Source organism: Topomyia yanbarensis, unplaced genomic scaffold, assembly GCF_030247195.1.
Source record: "Topomyia yanbarensis strain Yona2022 unplaced genomic scaffold, ASM3024719v1 HiC_scaffold_12, whole genome shotgun sequence".
NCBI classification, from domain to species: Eukaryota; Metazoa; Arthropoda; class Insecta; order Diptera; family Culicidae; genus Topomyia; species Topomyia yanbarensis.
In genome coordinates, this window is record NW_026683294.1 from 149,351 (window position 1) to 174,838 (window position 25,488).

General features: G+C 40.1%; 7 protein-coding genes across 7 annotated transcripts; 3 read left to right on the forward strand and 4 right to left on the reverse strand.

Moving 5' to 3' along the window:
- Positions 1-5,196: 5,196 nt before the first annotated feature.
- Positions 5,197-5,752, reverse strand: LOC131694635 (histone H4-like). The gene has a single exon (XM_058983115.1). The coding sequence runs from the start codon at positions 5,506-5,508 to the stop codon at positions 5,197-5,199; it is 312 nt and encodes a 103-aa protein (XP_058839098.1). The 5' UTR covers positions 5,509-5,752.
- Positions 5,753-6,362: 610 nt separating this feature from the next.
- Positions 6,363-6,776, forward strand: LOC131694662 (histone H3). The gene has a single exon (XM_058983142.1). It carries the CDS (start codon positions 6,366-6,368, stop codon positions 6,774-6,776), a length of 411 nt encoding a protein of 136 aa, XP_058839125.1. The 5' UTR covers positions 6,363-6,365.
- Positions 6,777-7,277: 501 nt separating this feature from the next.
- On the reverse strand, positions 7,278-7,664 carry LOC131694687 (histone H2A-like). The gene has a single exon (XM_058983167.1). It carries the CDS (start codon positions 7,662-7,664, stop codon positions 7,278-7,280), a length of 387 nt encoding a protein of 128 aa, XP_058839150.1.
- Positions 7,665-7,951: 287 nt separating this feature from the next.
- LOC131694689 (histone H2B-like) lies at positions 7,952-8,380 on the forward strand. The gene has a single exon (XM_058983168.1). It carries the CDS (start codon positions 7,952-7,954, stop codon positions 8,348-8,350), a length of 399 nt encoding a protein of 132 aa, XP_058839151.1. The 3' UTR covers positions 8,351-8,380.
- Positions 8,381-9,096: 716 nt separating this feature from the next.
- Positions 9,097-9,942, reverse strand: LOC131694690 (histone H1A, sperm-like). Its single transcript, XM_058983169.1, has 2 exons — positions 9,388-9,942; positions 9,097-9,144 (listed from the first exon to the last, which is right to left on the reverse strand). Exons 1-2 carry the CDS (start codon positions 9,940-9,942, stop codon positions 9,097-9,099), a joined length of 603 nt encoding a protein of 200 aa, XP_058839152.1.
- Positions 9,943-16,749: 6,807 nt separating this feature from the next.
- Positions 16,750-17,309, reverse strand: LOC131694639 (histone H4-like). The gene has a single exon (XM_058983119.1). It carries the CDS (start codon positions 17,059-17,061, stop codon positions 16,750-16,752), a length of 312 nt encoding a protein of 103 aa, XP_058839102.1. The 5' UTR covers positions 17,062-17,309.
- A 605-nt stretch (positions 17,310-17,914) lies between these two features.
- Positions 17,915-18,328, forward strand: LOC131694633 (histone H3). Its single transcript, XM_058983111.1, has one exon. The coding sequence runs from the start codon at positions 17,918-17,920 to the stop codon at positions 18,326-18,328; it is 411 nt and encodes a 136-aa protein (XP_058839094.1). The 5' UTR covers positions 17,915-17,917.
- Positions 18,329-25,488: the final 7,160 nt, after the last annotated feature.

Below are 25,488 nucleotides of genomic sequence, written 5' to 3' on the forward strand. Positions count from 1 at the left end.
GCTCATATTCTTAAAATTCTGCTTGTATCTCCTTCAAATGGCTAAATTTTGCGCATTAAGTTCGATTCACCGGGCTCAGCGAAATTTTCCTGGGGATCCCGTTCGTTAGTATATTCAGCAAAACAATTTTATTACCGAGTTCTCCGCGTTGAATACAGGTCAATAATTTCATATAATGATTTCAACATGCAGACAATGTACATGTATGACAGGTGGGAGCGTTCTGAAGTGGTTTTAGTGGAGGTAACAACATAAAATTATGTATTGGACATTTTACAATGATTCTCCTTAACCCTGCACAACCACGTGGTTGGCAGCAGAGGGTTAAGTTGTTTGGAAGAGATGACAGTTAATATATGATAACTAAAAATATAAAATTGTTCTATAAATTGCAAAGTTATTGCCGCGTTGACCTGAAAATTTGTCATTTCATTCATAAAGGAACAAGCATTGAAATTATGTCAATTTATGCTTTGCAAGATTTGAAATAGCTTCGAAGTGTGGTCACGACACCCCTGTTATGTCATATACATTACCAACCCATCTTTTTCCATTTTGCCTTTGTCCTAATAAGGACGGTTTGTGGATAACTATGTTGATTCAAGACGGGAATCTTTTAAAACAAATCAAACCTTGCCGACGATTGTTTTTACTGCGTACATCCGTACGATCTTTCCCCTTTCGCAGCTCACACCGAATGAGCACGATTTTCATCATGGTGTTCCTATTTATTGACTTTACAATGCAGATGGAAGGACGTCCTTTTGTTCGATAAATGAAAATATTTTCATCATTTGTTTTGATGTAGCTTTCGCTTAGTGGTAGAGTTGCCACATTCACTGATTTTTTTGGAAGGATTTGCAAAAACCTTCGGGTTTGTAGATTAGAAAAACATTTTCTGATTCACTGGTAAAAGTACAGAATTACCAAGCGCAAACTTAATACTTGTTAATAAAAGAAACTTTCTAATTAAATTCTTTTTCCATTTTGCCTTTGTCCTAATAAGGACGGTTTGTGGATAACTATGTTGATTCAAGACGGGAATCTTTTAAAACAATTCAAACCTTGCAGACGATTGTTTTTACTGCGTACATCCGTACGATCTTTCCCCTTTTGCAGCTCACGCCGAATGAGCACACTTTTCATCAAGCTGTTCCTATTTATTGACTTTACAATGCAGATGGAAGGACGTCCTTTTGTTCGATAAATGAAAATATTTTCATCATTCGTTTTGGTGTAGCTTTCGCTTAGTGGCAGAGTTGCCAGATTCACTGATTTTCTTGGATTTGCAAAAACCTTCGGGTTTGTAGATTGGAAAAACATTTTCTTATGATTCACTGGTAAAAGTACAGAATTACCAAGCGCAAACTTAATACTAGTTAATAAAAGAAACTTTCTAATTAAATTCTTTTTCCATTTTGCCTTTGTCCTAATAAGGACGGTTTGTGGATAACTATGTTGATTCAAGACGGGAATCTTTTAAAACAATTCAAACCTTGCCGACGATTGTTTTTACTGCGTACATCCGTACGATCTTTCCCCTTTCGCAGCTCACACCGAATGAGCACGATTTTCATCAAGCTGTTCCTATTTATTGACTTTACAATGCAGATGGAAGGACGTCCTTTTGTTCGATAAATGAAAATATTTTCATCATTCGTGGCAGAGTTGCCAGATTCACCGATTTTCTTGGAAGGATTTGCAAAAACCTTCGGGTTTGTAGATTGGAAAAACATTTTCTTATGATTCACTGGTAAAAGTACAGAATTACCAAGCGCAAACTTAATACTAGTTAATAAAAGAAACTTTCTAATTAAATTCTTTTTCCATTTTGCCTTTGTCCTAATAAGGACGGTTTGTGGATAACTATGTTGATTCAAGACGGGAATCTTTTAAAAAAATTCAAACCTTGCAGACGATTGTTTTTACTGCGTACATCCGTACGATCTTTCCCCTTTCGCAGCTCACGCCGAATGAGCACACTTTTCATCAAGCTGTTCCTATTTATTGACTTTACAATGCAGATGGAAGGACGTCCTTTTGTTCGATAAATGAAAATATTTTCATCATTCGTTTTGGTGTAGCTTTCGCTTAGTGGTAGAGTTGCCACATTCACTGATTTTTTTGGAAGGATTTGCAAAAACCTTCGGGTTTGTAGATTAGAAAAACATTTTCTGATTCACTGGTAAAAGTACAGAATTACCAAGCGCAAACTTAATACTAGTTAATAAAAGAAACTTTCTAATTAAATTCTTTTTCCATTTTGCCTTTGTCCTAATAAGGACGGTTTATGGATAACTATGTTGATTCAAGACGGGAATCTTTTAAAAAAATTCAAACCTTGCAGACGATTGTTTTTACTGCGTACATCCGTACGATCTTTCCCCTTTCGCAGCTCACGCCGAATGAGCACACTTTTCATCAAGCTGTTCCTATTTATTGACTTTACAATGCAGATGGAAGGACGTCCTTTTGTTCGATAAATGAAAATATTTTCATCATTCGTTTTGGTGTAGCTTTCGCTTAGTGGTAGAGTTGCCACATTCACTGATTTTTTTGGAAGGATTTGCAAAAACCTTCGGGTTTGTAGATTAGAAAAACATTTTCTGATTCACTGGTAAAAGTATAGAATTACCAAGCGCAAACTTAATACTAGTTAATAAAAGAAACTTTCTAATTAAATTCTTTTTCCATTTTGCCTTCGTCCTAATAAGGACGGTTTGTGGATAACTATGTTGATTCAAGACGGGAATCTTTTAAAACAATTCAAACCTTGCAGACGATTGTTTTTACTGCGTACATCCGTACGATCTTTCCCCTTTTGCAGCTCACGCCGAATGAGCACGATTTTCATCAAGCTGTTCCTATTTATTGACTTTACAATGCAGATGGAAGGACGTCCTTTTGTTCGATAAATGAAAATATTTTCATCATTCGTTTTGGTGTAGCTTTCGCTTAGTGGCAGAGTTGCCAGATTCACTGATTTTCTTGGATTTGCAAAAACCTTCGGGTTTGTAGATTGGAAAAACATTTTCTTATGATTCACTGGTAAAAGTACAGAATTACCAAGCGCAAACTTAATACTAGTTAATAAAAGAAACTTTCTAATTAAATTCTTTTTCCATTTTGCCTTTGTCCTAATAAGGACGGTTTGTGGATAACTATGTTGATTCAAGACGGGAATCTTTTAAAACAATTCAAACCTTGCCGACGATTGTTTTTACTGCGTACATCCGTACGATCTTTCCCCTTTCGCAGCTCACACCGAATGAGCACGATTTTCATCATGGTGTTCCTATTTATTGACTTTACAATGCAGATGGAAGGACGTCCTTTTGTTCGATAAATGAAAACATTTTCATCATTCGTTTTGGTGTAGCTTTCGCTTAGTGGTAGAGTCAGGGTGGCCAGACCTACCGATTTATCGGTAGTCCTACCGATTTTGGTCTTCCCTACCGATTCACAGACGACCAAGGTAAAACTACCGATATTTTGTTATTCCTACCGAAAACTACCGATTTTTATTGATTGTGGACACATCCAACATTCATTTTTTGGGTTGGATTTGGTCTGAGATCTGTGTTGTCAGTATTTTACAATTCTATGTCAATACTACGTTTTTGGGACAACAACCCGGCCTACCGATAACTACCGATAAACTTTTAGTGACCCTACCGATATTAAGGAATTCTATTTGGCCACCCTGGGTAGAGTTGCCACATTCACTGATTTTTTTGGAAGGATTTGCAAAAACCTTCGGGTTTGTAAATTAGAAAAACATTTTCTTATGATTCACTGGTAAAAGTACAGAATTACCAAGCGCAAATTTAATACCAGTTAATAAAAGAAACTTTCTAATTGAATTCTTTTTCCATTTTGTATTCGTCCTAATAAGGACGGTTTGTAGATAACTATGTTGATACAAGACGGGAATCTTTTAAAACAATTCAAACCTTGCCGACGATTGTTTTTACTGCGTACATCCATACGATCTTTCCCCTTTCGCAGCTCACACCGAATGAGTACGCTTTGCAGCCTTCGATGTTTTGGTGGCATTTTTAGTGGCAGTTACTACCGCCTTTTCAGTGACTGCGTTTCTTAGCCTTTGGCTTTTTGGACTTCTCACCGCCACCACCTCTACCAACGTTTTTCTTCTTCTCTCCGATGGTAGCTGATTTGATTGGTCGTCCGATGCAGCTTCTCACGACCACGCACGTCTGTTATGCACTGCGTCTTACACACGTCTGGCTTTGAGAAAAGCTGCGACACCCCTATTTATAGGTTTTATCATTAATGTTGATTTCATTTAAAGTAGTTTTACTATTTAAACAAATTTTATACCAAATTTTATATAGCAAAGAACGTATCGGTAGCAAGCATTGAATGTTTTCCTTCCGATTTATGAAACAAGATTGGCAATCCGTTTTGTAGAAGAAAAGTTAATAAGGTTCAAAATGTACGTAACGCTTTCGCTAATATGCACTACTATCGCTTTCTCGCTCGTTCTCGTGGCGTGCATGAGCCTTTCCTTTCCGTCCGACTTCTAATGGCTTAACCAAAATTAATATCCCGGCTTTCCCCCACCAACTGCTCTCGTCAAGCAACCCAATACGAATAATCATAGGAACAAACATGTAGTGGACCTTTATATAAACTTTTCATTATTTTATTGTTCATTCGCTGCACCATTTTGACGGCTCTGTGCGGGATGGGCTGAAAATTTTCACTTTTCCGAGTCGTTTTCGAAAGATTTTTCAAAACACTATTTTTCCGTTGATAATGAATATCCTACATATTCCAAAATTTAATACAACATTGGTACAAATATTTTCGACAAAATGCCGAAGAAATTGATTAAATCCATTCAGTACAACAAAAGATATAAGCGTTCAAAATCTTACATCATTTTTCTTCCGAAATTTTGAAAAGGGGCCCCTATATTGAAAGGTAAGTCGTTAGTCACGACAAAAGGAAATGCGTATATGAAAAAAAAAAAAAAAAAAAGGGAAACCCAGCGACTGAGCGCGTTGTCGTAACACTGGTCTCTCGCATATCAATCAAAATCGCACACTAAACAGTACGCCCCTGCAACATGAATGAAAATATGAAGGATACATTTCAAACTAATTCTTTTTTCTAAACATTTGGTGGCCCTGAAAAGGGCCTTTTGTGTTGTCGTGAACGTCGTGGTAGGGCTTAACCACCAAAACCGTACAATGTGCGTCCCTGGCGTTTAAGCGCATAGACGACATCCATCGCAGTGACGGTCTTCCGTTTGGCATGTTCAGTGTACGTCACAGCGTCCCGGATAACGTTTTCCAGAAAAATCTTCAGCACACCACGGGTTTCCTCGTATATCAAACCGGAGATTCGCTTCACTCCTCCACGTCGAGCCAGACGACGAATGGCGGGTTTGGTGATGCCCTGGATATTGTCACGAAGCACCTTGCGGTGCCGCTTAGCGCCTCCCTTGCCGAGCCCTTTGCCTCCTTTGCCACGGCCAGTCATCTTCTTGGTTGTTGTAGGTAATAGCTTAGTAGGCTAGCGCAGCACACCTGCAGCAGCGAGATTCCAATACCGAATGTTGCAATTCGGCCCATTGAGTAGCGCTTTTATACTGATGCACACACATTCTCAGTCGCCGCCGCCTAGGTAGATTACCATTTTGCTATCTATATGCTTACTCGTGATGTGTTGGTTTGAAGGGGAAATAGCGCGAACACGAAGTTCACTGTTGCCACTGTTTTAGTAGCTTGGGATTGCCGAAATCTGCTTTATCCGGACTAATGCTGGCATGGTAGCATTTTCCCTGGAAAACGATTGCCCGGAAATTGATTCTCCTGAAAAAGAAAGAAAGAAAAAGTAAATCGAAAAACAAACGGGTTTTTTTTTTTTAACTTATAAAGATTTTCTATACATCCGTCTACATGGTACGTTATATTGGCTTCTATGGTACTTAAATATCGATATCTGATACTGATCTATGATGGAACAAATTGTTACTGATGAACAAACTATTTCTGTTTGATATTCTTCTACTGTTGGAATTTTATTGATTTCTAGGCGATTTTTTTTGCTCATACATAGTTTTTCTTTTTAGGAATATTTTTTTGCAAATCTAATGAAAAGCTGAAAAAATCAAGTCTGGCAACACTGGCTCCGGAATGGAAATGGTGGGGGAAGTATAGTAGCCGAATCGAACCGTATACAGAACGAAAAGGCACATGGCACGTACACGAGCGAGACAGGCGATATAGTAGTGTTTATTCGCGACTATAAAAAAAATCGGTCGGTCTGTTTTGGTCATCATTCGTCGTTTGAACAGCACCACAGTGGTAGCAGTAGTAGAGCAGCATTTTCGCGCCATGGCCCGTACGAAACAGACCGCCCGCAAGTCCACCGGAGGGAAAGCTCCCCGCAAACAGTTGGCAACGAAGGCTGCCCGTAAAAGTGCCCCAGCTACGGGTGGCGTTAAGAAGCCCCATCGCTACAGACCAGGAACTGTCGCGCTGCGAGAAATTCGTCGCTATCAGAAGTCGACAGAGCTACTAATCCGCAAGCTGCCCTTCCAGCGTCTGGTTCGTGAGATCGCGCAGGACTTCAAAACCGATCTGCGCTTCCAGAGCTCAGCCGTCATGGCCCTTCAAGAAGCCAGCGAGGCTTACCTGGTTGGTTTGTTCGAGGATACCAATCTGTGCGCTATCCATGCCAAGCGAGTGACCATCATGCCGAAAGACATCCAACTGGCTCGCCGGATCCGTGGGGAGCGGGCCTAAATTTGGTGTGTGCCCATCACCCCCCAGAACGAAACAGCAACAAACGGTCCTTTTCAGGACCACAACCAATCATATTTTACTAAGAATTATTAGCAGAAATTTTCCGTTTCCCTCCAAAAATGCTCAGGCGGGTGGCTGTGTGTGTTTGTTAGAAAGCACGCCGATGGGGGGATTTTTTGCCAGCAGCACCACCTCGTACCGATCGACAGTAGTAGCGTGTGAAAAACAAGACCCATTGAGGGAAATCTTGCGCGGCCGATTTGTGATTTAGCACCAAATCGATGAGTGAACTTTTGAGAGATTGGGTGAAATCGTCAATGCCATGATATGAGGGAAACTATTATTAAGCGTCTGACGAGCATTGCAAAAAAAAACTTGTGCAATGCTCACAGAAATGTACGTTGATGATTATCGGAGTGAAAATCAAATTAACTCTTTTTATCAGAAGAAAATAGTCGCCCTGAAAAGGGCGTTTTTTTTTCAGCTCGGGCGAAGCGGGATTTAAGTTGCTGCGGAGGCCCTCTTTTCAGTCTTCTTCGGCAGCAGTACGGCCTGTATGTTAGGCAACACGCCACCCTGGGCAATGGTCACACCGGAGAGCAGTTTGTTCAGCTCTTCGTCATTTCGAATGGCCAGCTGCAGATGACGGGGGATGATTCTGGTCTTTTTGTTATCGCGGGCAGCGTTTCCTGCCAGCTCCAGTACTTCGGCGGCAAGATATTCCATTACAGCTGCCAAGTAGACGGGTGCTCCGGCACCGACACGTTCAGCATAATTTCCCTTCCTCAGCAGACGGTGAATTCGGCCAACAGGGAACTGGAGACCGGCACGAACTGAGCGGGATTTTGGCTTTCCCTTCACTTTTCCTCCTTTACCGCGTGCAGACATTGTCGTAGGTTTATCGCTGTGCGCGTTCGTGTGTAGTCACGTAGACAATACGAGTAACACTGATGCCACTCGCGCACACAGCACCCCTTGTTATGCATTCGCTTCATTGCACATCGTTCGCCAAAGGGGCGGAGTAGCGAACGAACGAAACGCGCTAAACACAAAAAAGGACGAACCTTCGTCTCGCTACACGATCGTATATAAGCGATATGTAGTGATTTTTGCTACCAATCAGTCAGCGCAGTTCGCATCGAGATCGTTAACAGCAGCACAACCACGTCGTTACTATGGCACCGAAAGCCAGCGGAAAGGCTGTGAAAAAATCCGGCGGCGGCGGTGGCAAGGCACAGAAGAACATCGCCACAAAAGCAGGAGGAGGAGAGAAGAAGAAGCGAAAGCAACGCCGCAAGGAAAGCTACGCTATCTACATCTACAAGGTGCTGAAGCAGGTCCATCCGGACACCGGTGTCTCGTCGAAGGCGATGAGCATCATGAATAGCTTCGTGAACGACATCTTCGAGCGTATTGCTAACGAAGCATCTCGTCTGGCCCATTACAACCGACGGTCGACGATCACCTCCCGCGAGGTACAGACCGCCGTTCGTTTGCTGTTACCGGGCGAGCTGGCCAAACATGCCGTATCGGAAGGTACCAAGGCCGTTACCAAGTATACCAGCTCGAAGTAAATCGTCGCCCGCCCCGCCGCCGGATGTCACACACCATCGTCATCGGCCCTTTTCAGGGCCACCAAAACACGTTCTGGTAAAGAGTTGAATTGAAATGTACACATAGTTTATATAAACATTAGTTGTTGTTGTTTGTTTGTTTCATTAGAGCTAAAAAGGTTGTCATTTTTTTCTCTGTCCATTTTTCTAATCAAATGTGTTTTGCTGTAGTTTGTGGAAGTAGTCTTTCCCCTTACCGCGCTAGTTGACTGTTTTTCGTTAAGACGGAAAACGGTCTTTTTGTCGTCTATTCTATTCAGTTTAAAACAGCCCATTATATGACCGACCCCCAGCGTGTGAGAAAATTCTGCCGCAAAAAGAACACACTTCTGGATCATACTTGTTAATACAATAAACTTCCCAGTCTTCAAACTTTTGATCTTCGTAGAAACCGTACCCAACACAATTTGTAATCTCAAAGTTGATCGATCAATACAATACGTTCGCCAATTTAGGCTAAAAAATCGGTAATTATCGTTCGTTCGTTTGTTTATTGTGCCAGCCAATTTTTCTCTGTTTTATTATAGCCAAAATAAGCGCGTTGTTTGCTAATCAGAGTAATATTATACTTGCTCTGTTTGTTTGTTTGTTTGTTAAGGCAACAGAAAACCACGGCCTGCTATTAATTTACCTGTACGTACGTTTATCTGAGCAAGAAACCGCGCCTATTTACTATAGTGATTTGTTTAATCAAACTAACGACTGATTTATCTTGCCAATCGGCGGGCCAGTTGAATGCGGGTGTGCTGCTCAAGCTAGAAAACTCATGGGGGGAACGGAGCATTGACGGAAAAAAAGCATCAATCAATTCTTTACAATTTTGTTAGTCCTGAAAAGGACTGTTGTTTTGGGAGGACGCGCACGTTGTCGGGAATTTACTTCTTGCCGGCGGTGACCTTCTTCGGGGCGGTGGCGGCCTTCTTTGGCTTAGGTGCCTTCGGCTTGTTCGCTGCAGCCTTCGATGGTTTGGTGGCTTTCTGTTTAGTGGCAGCCGTTACCGCCTTTGCAGGGGCAGCAGCTTTCGCTTTCTTCGTAGCCGATTTCTTAGCGGCCGCGATCGCCGCCTTGGGCTTGCTGGTTTTCTCACCACCACCAGCCGGCGGATTTTTCTTCTCCCCGGATTTAGTAGCCGATTTCTTCGGTTTTTTCGCTGCACCCGATGGTGGTTTCTTATCGCCAGCCGGTTTCTTTGCTTCGACCGTCACCTTAAACGATCCGGAAGCACCGGTACCCTTGGTCTGGGTGATGTTTCCCTTCTCGACACCCGTTTTCAAAGCCTTCCGGATAAACGGAGCCAGCCTGGCGACGTCACACATGTAGTTGACGGCGATGTACTTTTTGATCGCCTGCAGTGATGATCCGCTCCGTTCCTTCAGGGTCCGGATGGCAGCCAGAACCATCTCACTCACTGGTGGATGGGTTGAAGATTTTTTCGGTTTCTTGGCGTCACTCTTGCTAGCCTTGGCCGCCTGCTTCGGTGGTGCTTTGGCAGCTGGCGGAGAGGCGACGACGGCAGGGGCCGTGGCAGCAACGTCGATAGCAGTTTCAGCCATTGCGCGTTCGTTTGGTTTGGTTTTCTTCCACACACAGTTGTAGACGACGAGTTGATGGATGCACGATGATGCAAGTCTGCGAATATGATAACCGGGGGTCCGGTGTCTGTTGTTTAGGATCGTATTCATCGGCTCTGTTTGGGAACGCGTAGATGACGGTTGAAAGTTACTATTCGATCGGTGCCGGTAAAATTTTACGGACTGTTGTTTTAAATCAACCAAAATTGAATTACTGCTTGTGAAAAGTACACTGGAAGTTTGCATTCAATTTACTGCACTGTCCGCACCGTCCAAACTAACACCCGCTGAACATTCTGTGTTAAGCGTATGGCCGAATATTATCAAATCATGTATCCGACTATGGCGGCACGTGCAAATTGAATTGTGGAAAATAGGTTAATTTGAACCTTCTAGCAATTGGAAAACCTTTTCGGTGCTATCCAATCGAAAGAAAACTTCTCTCTATATAAAATTATTTCATTTTTGTACATATTTGCTCGAGCGGAAGTGCTCGTAATTTGGCGACCTGCGGAAAACGTTTCGGTCGGCTGGTCCTTTGCTGAAAACTTTCGTTATTAAAATTACTAAAACACAAAAAGTTAACGGGTGGCAACACAAATTTTGGATTTTTTTTTTCTCAACCTGTCAAAAAAAAAAAAAAAGACAAACGATTTGATTGAAATTAGAAGATACGTTCTCCATTGTTGGCCAAAAATTAGTGAACATTTCAAACCGATCCGTAATTGGATGCTGTTCGGCGAAGCTTCCGTTTGATGTCGGAACAGGCGCGTAGTACGGCGTCTATGTCAACTTTGCTAATACATTTCGTGATCTTCTACCAGTCCACTTGTTTGCAATTCGTGGCTCTCAAAACGAAATCCGGAAGAAATCTGCGATTGGGCAACACTGAAGCAAATTGTGAAGCGGGTTGTGCTTTTTAGGGTACAAATGGAATCGAATGGGTATTCGGGAACGATTGTGTGTTTTTTCTTTTTTTTTTTTGCTTTTTTTGCGAGGGAAGTAACTTGCTTCGTGCAAAACAAAATATTTACCCAAAATAATTTTTATCAACCGGCAAGCGGCATTGAGATTGCAGCGTCGAAAGGTGTTGTAAACAGTCGATGGCGCAACGTTTTCCCCTTTGAAATATTGTACCGTGCACTTTTCGCCGAGATTCTTGTGTTGCTCGTAGAACCGTACAACGCGCTCGCGAAATGCTTTCTTGTTTCGACGGCAGAGACAGACAGAGAGAAATACCTCGAAAAAAATCCAACATTTTAGTTGCGGATTTGGATTTTAGTGCTCTAATCATCAGTGTTATTTCGAATTGCTTTGGCTAACTCAAAATTCTATTATTTAGTATGTACTGATCAACTCGCTACATCGTTGTGTAGCAGACTTCTCGCATACATAGTCGTCGACATGGCTGTGAGCTGATAAACCACACGCGTCGACCATCACACCCAGGTGCTTCATTCAGCGCACGCATCGATGGGAACGATTGTCCCCCGACACAGATCACAAGCTGGACTTTTTTTACGGTTGCTCAATCTCTCTCTTCCTGTGTGTGTGTGTGTGTGTGTGTGTGTGTGTGTGTGTGTGTTGTAATTGCTTCCTGATTGATACAGCACTAACTCACCAGCCATCAACTTTACTTTTATCATTCAGACCAGTTAAAGGTACGCAAATTCATAGGTAGACAGGTAGGTGAAAGCGTGGTAAGCTAAAACGCGCGCGCGAAAAAAAGAGTCGGTCGGCGGTTCGTTGCTATCGAGAAACGAGCAGTTTTGTCCCATGATACGCAAGCTCAGGAGAAAGAAAAAGATGGGTGGGTAATGTCTAGGACATAACCGGAGTGTCGTGACTACTCGTTTGACTTGTAATTCAAATCGAATGATACTCAATGAAATATGTGGGAATGTTTCAAGTTATTCTTTATAATAATTATGGTGGTTCTGAAAAGAACCTTTGTTGTTGGCGTCTGCGTTGATAGGGGATGCGCTGGATTCTAAGCTCGTTGAGACATTCATTCATGAAATGAACAATTTTCTTGCTTTGAAATATCAATGTTAAAATCTCTCGAAACAGCCATCGGAATCTTTTCCGTACAGAAATGAACACGCTTAGCGAAAAACTAGGGGCGGGTAATGTCCGGGACATAACCGTGATGCTCATATTCTTAAAATTCTGCTTGTATCTCCTTCAAATGGCTAAATTTTGCGCATTAAGTTCGATTCACCGGGCTCAGCGAAATTTTCCTGGGGATCCCGTTCGTTAGTATATTCAGCAAAACAATTTTATTACCGAGTTCTCCGCGTTGAATACAGGTCAATAATTTCATATAATGATTTCAACATGCAGACAATGTACATGTATGACAGGTGGGAGCGTTCTGAAGTGGTTTTAGTGGAGGTAACAACATAAAATTATGTATTGGACATTTTACAATGATTCTCCTTAACCCTGCACAACCACGTGGTTGGCAGCAGAGGGTTAAGTTGTTTGGAAGAGATGACAGTTAATATATGATAACTAAAAATATAAAATTGTTCTATAAATTGCAAAGTTATTGCCGCGTTGACCTGAAAATTTGTCATTTCATTCATAAAGGAACAAGCATTGAAATTATGTCAATTTATGCTTTGCAAGATTTGAAATAGCTTCGAAGTGTGGTCACGACACCCCTGTTATGTCATATACATTACCAACCCATCTTTTTCCATTTTGCCTTTGTCCTAATAAGGACGGTTTGTGGATAACTATGTTGATTCAAGACGGGAATCTTTTAAAACAAATCAAACCTTGCCGACGATTGTTTTTACTGCGTACATCCGTACGATCTTTCCCCTTTCGCAGCTCACACCGAATGAGCACGATTTTCATCATGGTGTTCCTATTTATTGACTTTACAATGCAGATGGAAGGACGTCCTTTTGTTCGATAAATGAAAATATTTTCATCATTTGTTTTGATGTAGCTTTCGCTTAGTGGTAGAGTTGCCACATTCACTGATTTTTTTGGAAGGATTTGCAAAAACCTTCGGGTTTGTAGATTAGAAAAACATTTTCTGATTCACTGGTAAAAGTACAGAATTACCAAGCGCAAACTTAATACTTGTTAATAAAAGAAACTTTCTAATTAAATTCTTTTTCCATTTTGCCTTTGTCCTAATAAGGACGGTTTGTGGATAACTATGTTGATTCAAGACGGGAATCTTTTAAAACAATTCAAACCTTGCAGACGATTGTTTTCACTGCGTACATCCGTACGATCTTTCCCCTTTCGCAGCTCACGCCGAATGAGCACACTTTTCATCAAGCTGTTCCTATTTATTGACTTTACAATGCAGATGGAAGGACGTCCTTTTTGTTCGATAAATGAAAATATTTTCATCATTCGTTTTGGTGTAGCTTTCGCTTAGTGGTAGAGTTGCCACATTCACTGATTTTTTGGAAGGATTTGCAAAAACCTTCGGGTTTGTAGATTAGAAAAACATTTTCTGATTCACTGGTAAAAGTACAGAATTACCAAGCGCAAACTTAATACTAGTTAATAAAAGAAACTTTCTAATTAAATTCTTTTTCCATTTTGCCTTCGTCCTAATAAGGACGGTTTGTGGATAACTATGTTGATTCAAGACGGGAATCTTTTAAAACAATTCAAACCTTGCAGACGATTGTTTTTACTGCGTACATCCGTACGATCTTTCCCCTTTCGCAGCTCACGCCGAATGAGCACACTTTTCATCAAGCTGTTCCTATTTATTGACTTTACAATGCAGATGGAAGGACGTCCTTTTGTTCGATAAATGAAAATATTTTCATCATTCGTTTTGGTGTAGCTTTCGCTTAGTGGCAGAGTTGCCAGATTCACTGATTTTCTTGGATTTGCAAAAACCTTCGGGTTTGTAGATTGGAAAAACATTTTCTTATGATTCACTGGTAAAAGTACAGAATTACCAAGCGCAAACTTAATACTAGTTAATAAAAGAAACTTTCTAATTAAATTCTTTTTCCATTTTGCCTTTGTCCTAATAAGGACGGTTTGTGGATAACTATGTTGATTCAAGACGGGAATCTTTTAAAACAATTCAAACCTTGCCGACGATTGTTTTTACTGCGTACATCCGTACGATCTTTCCCCTTTCGCAGCTCACACCGAATGAGCACGATTTTCATCATGGTGTTCCTATTTATTGACTTTACAATGCAGATGGAAGGACGTCCTTTTGTTCGATAAATGAAAATATTTTCATCATTCGTTTTGGTGTAGCTTTCGCTTAGTGGTAGAGTCAGGGTGGCCAGACCTACCGATTTATCGGTAGTCCTACCGATTTTGGTCTTCCCTACCGATTCACAGACGACCAAGGTAAAACTACCGATATTTTGTTATTCCTACCGAAAACTACCGATTTTTATTGATTGTGGACACATCCAACATTCATTTTTTGGGTTGGATTTGGTCTGAGATCTGTGTTGTCAGTATTTTACAATTCTATGTCAATACTACGTTTTTGGGACAACAACCCGGCCTACCGATAACTACCGATAAACTTTTAGTGACCCTACCGATATTAAGGAATTCTATTTGGCCACCCTGGGTAGAGTTGCCACATTCACTGATTTTTTTGGAAGGATTTGCAAAAACCTTCGGGTTTGTAAATTAGAAAAACATTTTCTTATGATTCACTGGTAAAAGTACAGAATTACCAAGCGCAAATTTAATACCAGTTAATAAAAGAAACTTTCTAATTGAATTCTTTTTCCATTTTGTATTCGTCCTAATAAGGACGGTTTGTAGATAACTATGTTGATTCAAGACGGGAATCTTTTAAAACAATTCAAACCTTGCAGACGATTGTTTTTACTGCGTACATCCGTACGATCTTTCCCCTTTCGCAGCTCACGCCGAATGAGCACACTTTTCATCAAGCTGTTCCTATTTATTGACTTTACAATGCAGATGGAAGGACGTCCTTTTGTTCGATAAATGAAAATATTTTCATCATTCGTTTTGGTGTAGCTTTCGCTTAGTGGTAGAGTCAGGGTGGCCAGACCTACCGATTTATCGGTAGTCCTACCGATTTTGGTCTTCCCTACCGATTCACAGACGACCAAGGTAAAACTACCGATATTTTGTTATTCCTACCGAAAACTACCGATTTTTATTGATTGTGGACACATCCAACATTCATTTTTTGGGTTGGATTTGGTCTGAGATCTGTGTTGTCAGTATTTTACAATTCTATGTCAATACTACGTTTTTGGGACAACAACCCGGCCTACCGATAACTACCGATAAACTTTTAGTGACCCTACCGATATTAAGGAATTCTATTTGGCCACCCTGGGTAGAGTTGCCACATTCACTGATTTTTTTGGAAGGATTTGCAAAAACCTTCGGGTTTGTAAATTAGAAAAACATTTTCTTATGATTCACTGGTAAAAGTACAGAATTACCAAGCGCAAATTTAATACCAGTTAATAAAAGAAACTTTCTAATTGAATTCTTTTTCCATTTTGTATTCGTCCTAATAAGGACGGTTTGTAGATAACTATGTTGATACAAGACGGGAATCTTTTAAAACAATTCAAACCTTGCCGACGATTGTTTTTACTGCGTACATCCATACGATCTTTCCCCTTTCGCAGCTCACACCGAATGAGTACGCTTTGCAGCCTTCGATGTTTTGGTGGCATTTTTAGTGGCAGTTACTACCGCCTTTTCAGTGACTGCGTTTCTTAGCCTTTGGCTTTTTGGACTTCTCACCGCCACCACCTCTACCAACGTTTTTCTTCTTCTCTCCGATGGTAGCTGATTTGATTGGTCGTCCGATGCAGCTTCTCACGACCACGCACGTCTGTTATGCACTGCGTCTTACACACGTCTGGCTTTGAGAAAAGCTGCGACACCCCTATTTATAGGTTTTATCATTAATGTTGATTTCATTTAAAGTAGTTTTACTATTTAAACAAATTTTATACCAAATTTTATATAGCAAAGAACGTATCGGTAGCAAGCATTGAACGTTTTCCTTCCGATTTATGAAACAAGATTGGCAATCCGTTTTGTAGAAGAAAAGTTAATAAGGTTCAAAATGTACGTAACGCTTTCGCTAATATGCACTACTATCGCTTTCTCGCTCGTTCTCGTGGCGTGCATGAGCCTTTCCTTTCCGTCCGACTTCTAATGGCTTAACCAAAATTAATATCCCGGCTTTCCCCCACCAACTGCTCTCGTCAAGCAACCCAATACGAATAATCATAGGAACAAACATGTAGTGGACCTTTATATAAACTTTTCATTATTTTATTGTTCATTCGCTGCACCATTTTGACGGCTCTGTGCGGGATGGGCTGAAAATTTTCACTTTTCCGAGTCGTTTTCGAAAGATTTTTCAAAACACTATTTTTCCGTTGATAATGAATATCCTACATATTCCAAAATTTAATACAACATTGGTACAAATATTTTCGACAAAATGCCGAAGAAATTGATTAAATCCATTCAGTACAACAAAAGATATAAGCGTTCAAAATCTTACATCATTTTTCTTCCGAAATTTTGAAAAGGGGCCCCTATATTGAAAGGTAAGTCGTTAGTCACGACAAAAAAGGGAAACCCAGCGACTGAGCGCGTTGTCGTAACACTGGTCTCTCGCATATCAATCAAAATCGCACACTAAACAGTACGCCCCTGCAACATGAATGAAAATATGAAGGATACATTTCAAACTAATTCTTTTTTCTAAACATTTGGTGGCCCTGAAAAGGGCCTTTTGTGTTGTCGTGAACGTCGTGGTAGGGCTTAACCACCAAAACCGTACAATGTGCGTCCCTGGCGTTTAAGCGCATAGACGACATCCATCGCAGTGACGGTCTTCCGTTTGGCATGTTCAGTGTACGTCACAGCGTCCCGGATAACGTTTTCCAGAAAAATCTTCAGCACACCACGGGTTTCCTCGTATATCAAACCGGAGATTCGCTTCACTCCTCCACGTCGAGCCAGACGACGAATGGCGGGTTTGGTGATGCCCTGGATATTGTCACGAAGCACCTTGCGGTGCCGCTTAGCGCCTCCCTTGCCGAGCCCTTTGCCTCCTTTGCCACGGCCAGTCATCTTCTTGGTTGTTGTAGGTAATAGCTTAGTAGGCTAGCGCAGCACACCTGCAGCAGCGAGATTCCAATACCGAATGTTGCAATTCGGCCCATTGAGTAGCGCTTTTATACTGATGCACACACATTCTCAGTCGCCGCCGCCTAGGTAGATTACCATTTTGCTATCTATATGCTTACTCGTGATGTGTTGGTTTGAAGGGGAAATAGCGCGAACACGAAGTTCACTGTTGCCACTGTTTTAGTAGCTTGGGATTGCCGAAATCTGCTTTATCCGGACTAATGCTGACATGGTAGCATTTTCCCTGGAAAACGATTGCCCGGAAATTGATTCTCCTGAAAAAGAAAGAAAGAAAAAGTAAATCGAAAAACAAACGGGTTTTTTTTTTTAACTTATAAAGATTTTCTATACATCCGTCTACATGGTACGTTATATTGGCTTCTATGGTACTTAAATATCGATATCTGATACTGATCTATGATGGAACAAATTGTTACTGATGAACAAACTATTTCTGTTTGATATTCTTCTACTGTTGGAATTTTATTGATTTCTAGGCGATTTTTTTTGCTCATACATAGTTTTTCTTTTTAGGAATATTTTTTTGCAAATCTAATGAAAAGCTGAAAAAATCAAGTCTGGCAACACTGGCTCCGGAATGGAAATGGTGGGGGAAGTATAGTAGCCGAATCGAACCGTATACAGAACGAAAAGGCACATGGCACGTACACGAGCGAGACAGGCGATATAGTAGTGTTTATTCGCGACTATAAAAAAAATCGGTCGGTCTGTTTTGGTCATCATTCGTCGTTTGAACAGCACCACAGTGGTAGCAGTAGTAGAGCAGCATTTTCGCGCCATGGCCCGTACGAAACAGACCGCCCGCAAGTCCACCGGAGGGAAAGCTCCCCGCAAACAGTTGGCAACGAAGGCTGCCCGTAAAAGTGCCCCAGCTACGGGTGGCGTTAAGAAGCCCCATCGCTACAGACCAGGAACTGTCGCGCTGCGAGAAATTCGTCGCTATCAGAAGTCGACAGAGCTACTAATCCGCAAGCTGCCCTTCCAGCGTCTGGTTCGTGAGATCGCGCAGGACTTCAAAACCGATCTGCGCTTCCAGAGCTCAGCCGTCATGGCCCTTCAAGAAGCCAGCGAGGCTTACCTGGTTGGTTTGTTCGAGGATACCAATCTGTGCGCTATCCATGCCAAGCGAGTGACCATCATGCCGAAAGACATCCAACTGGCTCGCCGGATCCGTGGGGAGCGGGCCTAAATTTGGTGTGTGCCCATCACCCCCCAGAACGAAACAGCAACAAACGGTCCTTTTCAGGACCACAACCAATCATATTTTACTAAGAATTATTAGCAGAAATTTTCCGTTTCCCTCCAAAAATGCTCAGGCGGGTGGCTGTGTGTGTTTGTTAGAAAGCACGCCGATGGGGGGATTTTTTGCCAGCAGCACCACCTCGTACCGATCGACAGTAGTAGCGTGTGAAAAACAAGACCCATTGAGGGAAATCTTGCGCGGCCGATTTGTGATTTAGCACCAAATCGATGAGTGAACTTTTGAGAGATTGGGTGAAATCGTCAATGCCATGATGAGGGAAACTATTATTAAGCGTCTGACGAGCATTGCAAAAAAAAACTTGTGCAATGCTCACAGAAATGTACGTTGATGATTATCGGAGTGAAAATCAAATTAACTCTTTTTATCAGAAGAAAATAGTCGCCCTGAAAAGGGCGTTTTTTTTTGTCGTGACTAACGACTTACCTTTCAATATAGGGGCCCCTTTTCAAAATTTCGGAAGAAAAATGATGTAAGATTTTGAACGCTTATATCTTTTGTTGTACTGAATGGATTTAATCAATTTCTTCGGCATTTTGTCGAAAATATTTGTACCAATGTTGTATTAAATTTTGGAATATGTAGGATATTCATTATCAACGGAAAAATAGTGTTTTGAAAAATCTTTCGAAAACGACTCGGAAAAGTGAAAATTTTCAGCCCATCCCGCACAGAGCCGTCAAAATGGTGCAGCGAATGAACAATAAAATAATGAAAAGTTTATATAAAGGTCCACTACATGTTTGTTCCTATGATTATTCGTATTGGGTTGCTTGACGAGAGCAGTTGGTGGGGGAAAGCCGGGATATTAATTTTGGTTAAGCCATTAGAAGTCGGACGGAAAGGAAAGGCTCATGCACGCCACGAGAACGAGCGAGAAAGCGATAGTAGTGCATATTAGCGAAAGCGTTACGTACATTTTGAACCTTATTAACTTTTCTTCTACAAAACGGATTGCCAATCTTGTTTCATAAATCGGAAGGAAAACGTTCAATGCTTGCTACCGATACGTTCTTTGCTATATAAAATTTGGTATAAAATTTGTTTAAATAGTAAAACTACTTTAAATGAAATCAACATTAATGATAAAACCTATAAATAGGGGTGTCGCAGCTTTTCTCAAAGCCAGACGTGTGTAAGACGCAGTGCATAACAGACGTGCGTGGTCGTGAGAAGCTGCATCGGACGACCAATCAAATCAGCTACCATCGGAGAGAAGAAGAAAAACGTTGGTAGAGGTGGTGGCGGTGAGAAGTCCAAAAAGCCAAAGGCTAAGAAACGCAGTCACTGAAAAGGCGGTAGTAACTGCCACTAAAAATGCCACCAAAACATCGAAGGCTGCAAAGCGTACTCATTCGGTGTGAGCTGCGAAAGGGGAAAGATCGTATGGATGTACGCAGTAAAAACAATCGTCGGCAAGGTTTGAATTGTTTTAAAAGATTCCCGTCTTGTATCAACATAGTTATCTACAAACCGTCCTTATTAGGACGAATACAAAATGGAAAAAGAATTCAATTAGAAAGTTTCTTTTATTAACTGGTATTAAATTTGCGCTTGGTAATTCTGTACTTTTACCAGTGAATCATAAGAAAATGTTTTTCTAATTTACAAACCCGAAGGTTTTTGCAAATCCTTCCAAAAAAATCAGTGAATGTGGCAACTCTACCCAGGGTGGCCAAATAGAATTCCTTAATATCGGTAGGGTCACTAAAAGTTTATCGGTAGTTATCGGTAGGCCGGGTTGTTGTCCCAAAAACGTAGTATTGACATAGAATTGTAAAATACTGACAACACAGATCTCAGACCAAATCCAACCCAAAAAATGAATGTTGGATGTGTCCACAATCAATAAAAATCGGTAGTTTTCGGTAGGAATAACAAAATATCGGTAGTTTTACCTTGGTCGTCTGTGAATCGGTAGGGAAGACCAAAATCGGTAGGACTACCGATAAATCGGTAGGTCTGGCCACCCTGACTCTACCACTAAGCGAAAGCTACACCAAAACGAATGATGAAAATATTTTCATTTATCGAACAAAAGGACGTCCTTCCATCTGCATTGTAAAGTCAATAAATAGGAACACCATGATGAAAATCGTGCTCATTCGGTGTGAGCTGCGAAAGGGGAAAGATCGTACGGATGTACGCAGTAAAAACAATCGTCGGCAAGGTTTGAATTGTTTTAAAAGATTCCCGTCTTGAATCAACATAGTTATCCACAAACCGTCCTTATTAGGACAAAGGCAAAATGGAAAAAGAATTTAATTAGAAAGTTTCTTTTATTAACTAGTATTAAGTTTGCGCTTGGTAATTCTGTACTTTTACCAGTGAATCATAAGAAAATGTTTTTCCAATCTACAAACCCGAAGGTTTTTGCAAATCCAAGAAAATCAGTGAATCTGGCAACTCTGCCACTAAGCGAAAGCTACACCAAAACGAATGATGAAAATATTTTCATTTATCGAACAAAAGGACGTCCTTCCATCTGCATTGTAAAGTCAATAAATAGGAACAGCTTGATGAAAAGTGTGCTCATTCGGCGTGAGCTGCAAAAGGGGAAAGATCGTACGGATGTACGCAGTAAAAACAATCGTCTGCAAGGTTTGAATTGTTTTAAAAGATTCCCGTCTTGAATCAACATAGTTATCCACAAACCGTCCTTATTAGGACGAAGGCAAAATGGAAAAAGAATTTAATTAGAAAGTTTCTTTTATTAACTAGTATTAAGTTTGCGCTTGGTAATTCTATACTTTTACCAGTGAATCAGAAAATGTTTTTCTAATCCACAAACCCGAAGGTTTTTGCAAATCCTTCCAAAAAAATCAGTGAATGTGGCAACTCTACCACTAAGCGAAAGCTACACCAAAACGAATGATGAAAATATTTTCATTTATCGAACAAAAGGACGTCCTTCCATCTGCATTGTAAAGTCAATAAATAGGAACAGCTTGATGAAAAGTGTGCTCATTCGGCGTGAGCTGCGAAAGGGGAAAGATCGTACGGATGTACGCAGTAAAAACAATCGTCTGCAAGGTTTGAATTTTTTTAAAAGATTCCCGTCTTGAATCAACATAGTTATCCACAAACCGTCCTTATTAGGACAAAGGCAAAATGGAAAAAGAATTTAATTAGAAAGTTTCTTTTACTAACTAGTATTAAGTTTGCGCTTGGTAATTCTGTACTTTTACCAGTGAATCATAAGAAAATGTTTTTCCAATCTACAAACCCGAAGGTTTTTGCAAATCCTTCCAAGAAAATCAGTGAATCTGGCAACTCTGCCACGAATGATGAAAATATTTTCATTTATCGAACAAAAGGACGTCCTTCCATCTGCATTGTAAAGTCAATAAATAGGAACAGCTTGATGAAAATCGTGCTCATTCGGTGTGAGCTGCGAAAGGGGAAAGATCGTACGGATGTACGCAGTAAAAACAATCGTCGGCAAGGTTTGAATTGTTTTAAAAGATTCCCGTCTTGAATCAACATAGTTATCCACAAACCGTCCTTATTAGGACAAAGGCAAAATGGAAAAAGAATTTAATTAGAAAGTTTCTTTTATTAACTAGTATTAAGTTTGCGCTTGGTAATTCTGTACTTTTACCAGTGAATCATAAGAAAATGTTTTTCCAATCTACAAACCCGAAGGTTTTTGCAAATCCAAGAAAATCAGTGAATCTGGCAACTCTGCCACTAAGCGAAAGCTACACCAAAACGAATGATGAAAATATTTTCATTTATCGAACAAAAGGACGTCCTTCCATCTGCATTGTAAAGTCAATAAATAGGACTTGATGAAAAGTGTGCTCATTCGGCGTGAGCTGCGAAAGGGGAAAGATCGTACGGATGTACGCAGTAAAAACAATCGTCTGCAAGGTTTGAATTGTTTTAAAAGATTCCCGTCTTGAATCAACATAGTTATCCACAAACCGTCCTTATTAGGACGAAGGCAAAATGGAAAAAGAATTTAATTAGAAAGTTTCTTTTATTAACTAGTATTAAGTTTGCGCTTGGTAATTCTGTACTTTTACCAGTGAATCAGAAAATGTTTTTCTAATCTACAAACCCGAAGGTTTTTGCAAATCCTTCCAAAAAATCAGTGAATGTGGCAACTCTACCACTAAGCGAAAGCTACACCAAAACGAATGATGAAAATATTTTCATTTATCGAACAAAAGGACGTCCTTCCATCTGCATTGTAAAGTCAATAAATAGGAACAGCTTGATGAAAAGTGTGCTCATTCGGCGTGAGCTGCGAAAGGGGAAAGATCGTACGGATGTACGCAGTGAAAACAATCGTCTGCAAGGTTTGAATTGTTTTAAAAGATTCCCGTCTTGTATCAACATAGTTATCTACAAACCGTCCTTATTAGGACGAATACAAAATGGAAAAAGAATTCAATTAGAAAGTTTCTTTTATTAACTGGTATTAAGTTTGCGCTTGGTAATTCTGTACTTTTACCAGTGAATCATAAGAAAATGTTTTTCTAATTTACAAACCCGAAGGTTTTTGCAAATCCTTCCAAAAAAATCAGTGAATGTGGCAACTCTACCACTAAGCGAAAGCTACACCAAAACGAATGATGAAAATATTTTCATTTATCGAACAAAAGGACGTCCTTCCATCTGCATTGTAAAGTCAATAAATAGGAACACCATGATGAAAATCGTGCTCATTCGGCGTGAGCTGCGAAAGGGGAAAGATCGTACGGATGTACGCAGTAAAAACAATCGTCTGCAAGGTTTGAATTGTTTTAAAAGATTCCCGTCTTGAATCAACATAGTTATCCACAAACCGTCCTTATTAGGACAAAGGCAAAATGGAAAAAGAATTTAATTAGAAAGTTTCTTTTAATAACTAGTATTAAGTTTGCGCTTGGTAATTCTGTACTTTTACCAGTGAATCAGAAAATGTTTTTCTAATCTACAAACCCGAAGGTTTTTGCAAATCCTTCCAAAAAAATCAGTGAATGTGGCAACTCTACCACTAAGCGAAAGCTACACCAAAACGAATGATGAAAATATTTTCATTTATCGAACAAAAGGACGTCCTTCCATCTGCATTGTAAAGTCAATAAATAGGAACACCATGATGAAAATCGTGCTCATTCGGTGTGAGCTGCGAAAGGGGAAAGATCGTATGGATGTACGCAGTAAAAACAATCGTCGGCAAGGTTTGAATTGTTTTAAAAGATTCCCGTCTTGTATCAACATAGTTATCTACAAACCGTCCTTATTAGGACGAATACAAAATGGAAAAAGAATTCAATTAGAAAGTTTCTTTTATTAACTGGTATTAAGTTTGCGCTTGGTAATTCTGTACTTTTACCAGTGAATCATAAGAAAATGTTTTTCTAATTTACAAACCCGAAGGTTTTTGCAAATCCTTCCAAAAAAATCAGTGAATGTGGCAACTCTACCACTAAGCGAAAGCTACACCAAAACGAATGATGAAAATATTTTCATTTATCGAACAAAAGGACGTCCTTCCATCTGCATTGTAAAGTCAATAAATAGGAACACCATGATGAAAATCGTGCTCATTCGGTGTGAGCTGCGAAAGGGGAAAGATCGTACGGATGTACGCAGTAAAAACAATCGTCGGCAAGGTTTGAATTGTTTTAAAAGATTCCCGTCTTGAATCAACATAGTTATCCACAAACCGTCCTTATTAGGACAAAGGCAAAATGGAAAAAGAATTTAATTAGAAAGTTTCTTTTATTAACTAGTATTAAGTTTGCGCTTGGTAATTCTGTACTTTTACCAGTGAATCATAAGAAAATGTTTTTCCAATCTACAAACCCGAAGGTTTTTGCAAATCCAAGAAAATCAGTGAATCTGGCAACTCTGCCACTAAGCGAAAGCTACACCAAAACGAATGATGAAAATATTTTCATTTATCGAACAAAAGGACGTCCTTCCATCTGCATTGTAAAGTCAATAAATAGGAACAGCTTGATGAAAAGTGTGCTCATTCGGCGTGAGCTGCGAAAGGGGAAAGATCGTACGGATGTACGCAGTAAAAACAATCGTCTGCAAGGTTTGAATTGTTTTAAAAGATTCCCGTCTTGAATCAACATAGTTATCCACAAACCGTCCTTATTAGGACGAAGGCAAAATGGAAAAAGAATTTAATTAGAAAGTTTCTTTTATTAACTAGTATTAAGTTTGCGCTTGGTAATTCTGTACTTTTACCAGTGAATCATAAGAAAATGTTTTTCCAATTTACAAACCCGAAGGTTTTTGCAAATCCTTCCAAGAAAATCAGTGAATCTGGCAACTCTGCCACGAATGATGAAAATATTTTCATTTATCGAACAAAAGGACGTCCTTCCATCTGCATTGTAAAGTCAATAAATAGGAACAGCTTGATGAAAATCGTGCTCATTCGGTGTGAGCTGCGAAAGGGGAAAGATCGTACGGATGTACGCAGTAAAAACAATCGTCGGCAAGGTTTGAATTGTTTTAAAAGATTCCCGTCTTGAATCAACATAGTTATCCACAAACCGTCCTTATTAGGACAAAGGCAAAATGGAAAAAGAATTTAATTAGAAAGTTTCTTTTATTAACTAGTATTAAGTTTGCGCTTGGTAATTCTGTACTTTTACCAGTGAATCATAAGAAAATGTTTTTCCAATCTACAAACCCGAAGGTTTTTGCAAATCCAAGAAAATCAGTGAATCTGGCAACTCTGCCACTAAGCGAAAGCTACACCAAAACGAATGATGAAAATATTTTCATTTATCGAACAAAAGGACGTCCTTCCATCTGCATTGTAAAGTCAATAAATAGGAACAGCTTGATGAAAAGTGTGCTCATTCGGCGTGAGCTGCGAAAGGGGAAAGATCGTACGGATGTACGCAGTAAAAACAATCGTCTGCAAGGTTTGAATTGTTTTAAAAGATTCCCGTCTTGAATCAACATAGTTATCCACAAACCGTCCTTATTAGGACGAAGGCAAAATGGAAAAAGAATTTAATTAGAAAGTTTCTTTTATTAACTAGTATTAAGTTTGCGCTTGGTAATTCTGTACTTTTACCAGTGAATCAGAAAATGTTTTTCTAATCTACAAACCCGAAGGTTTTTGCAAA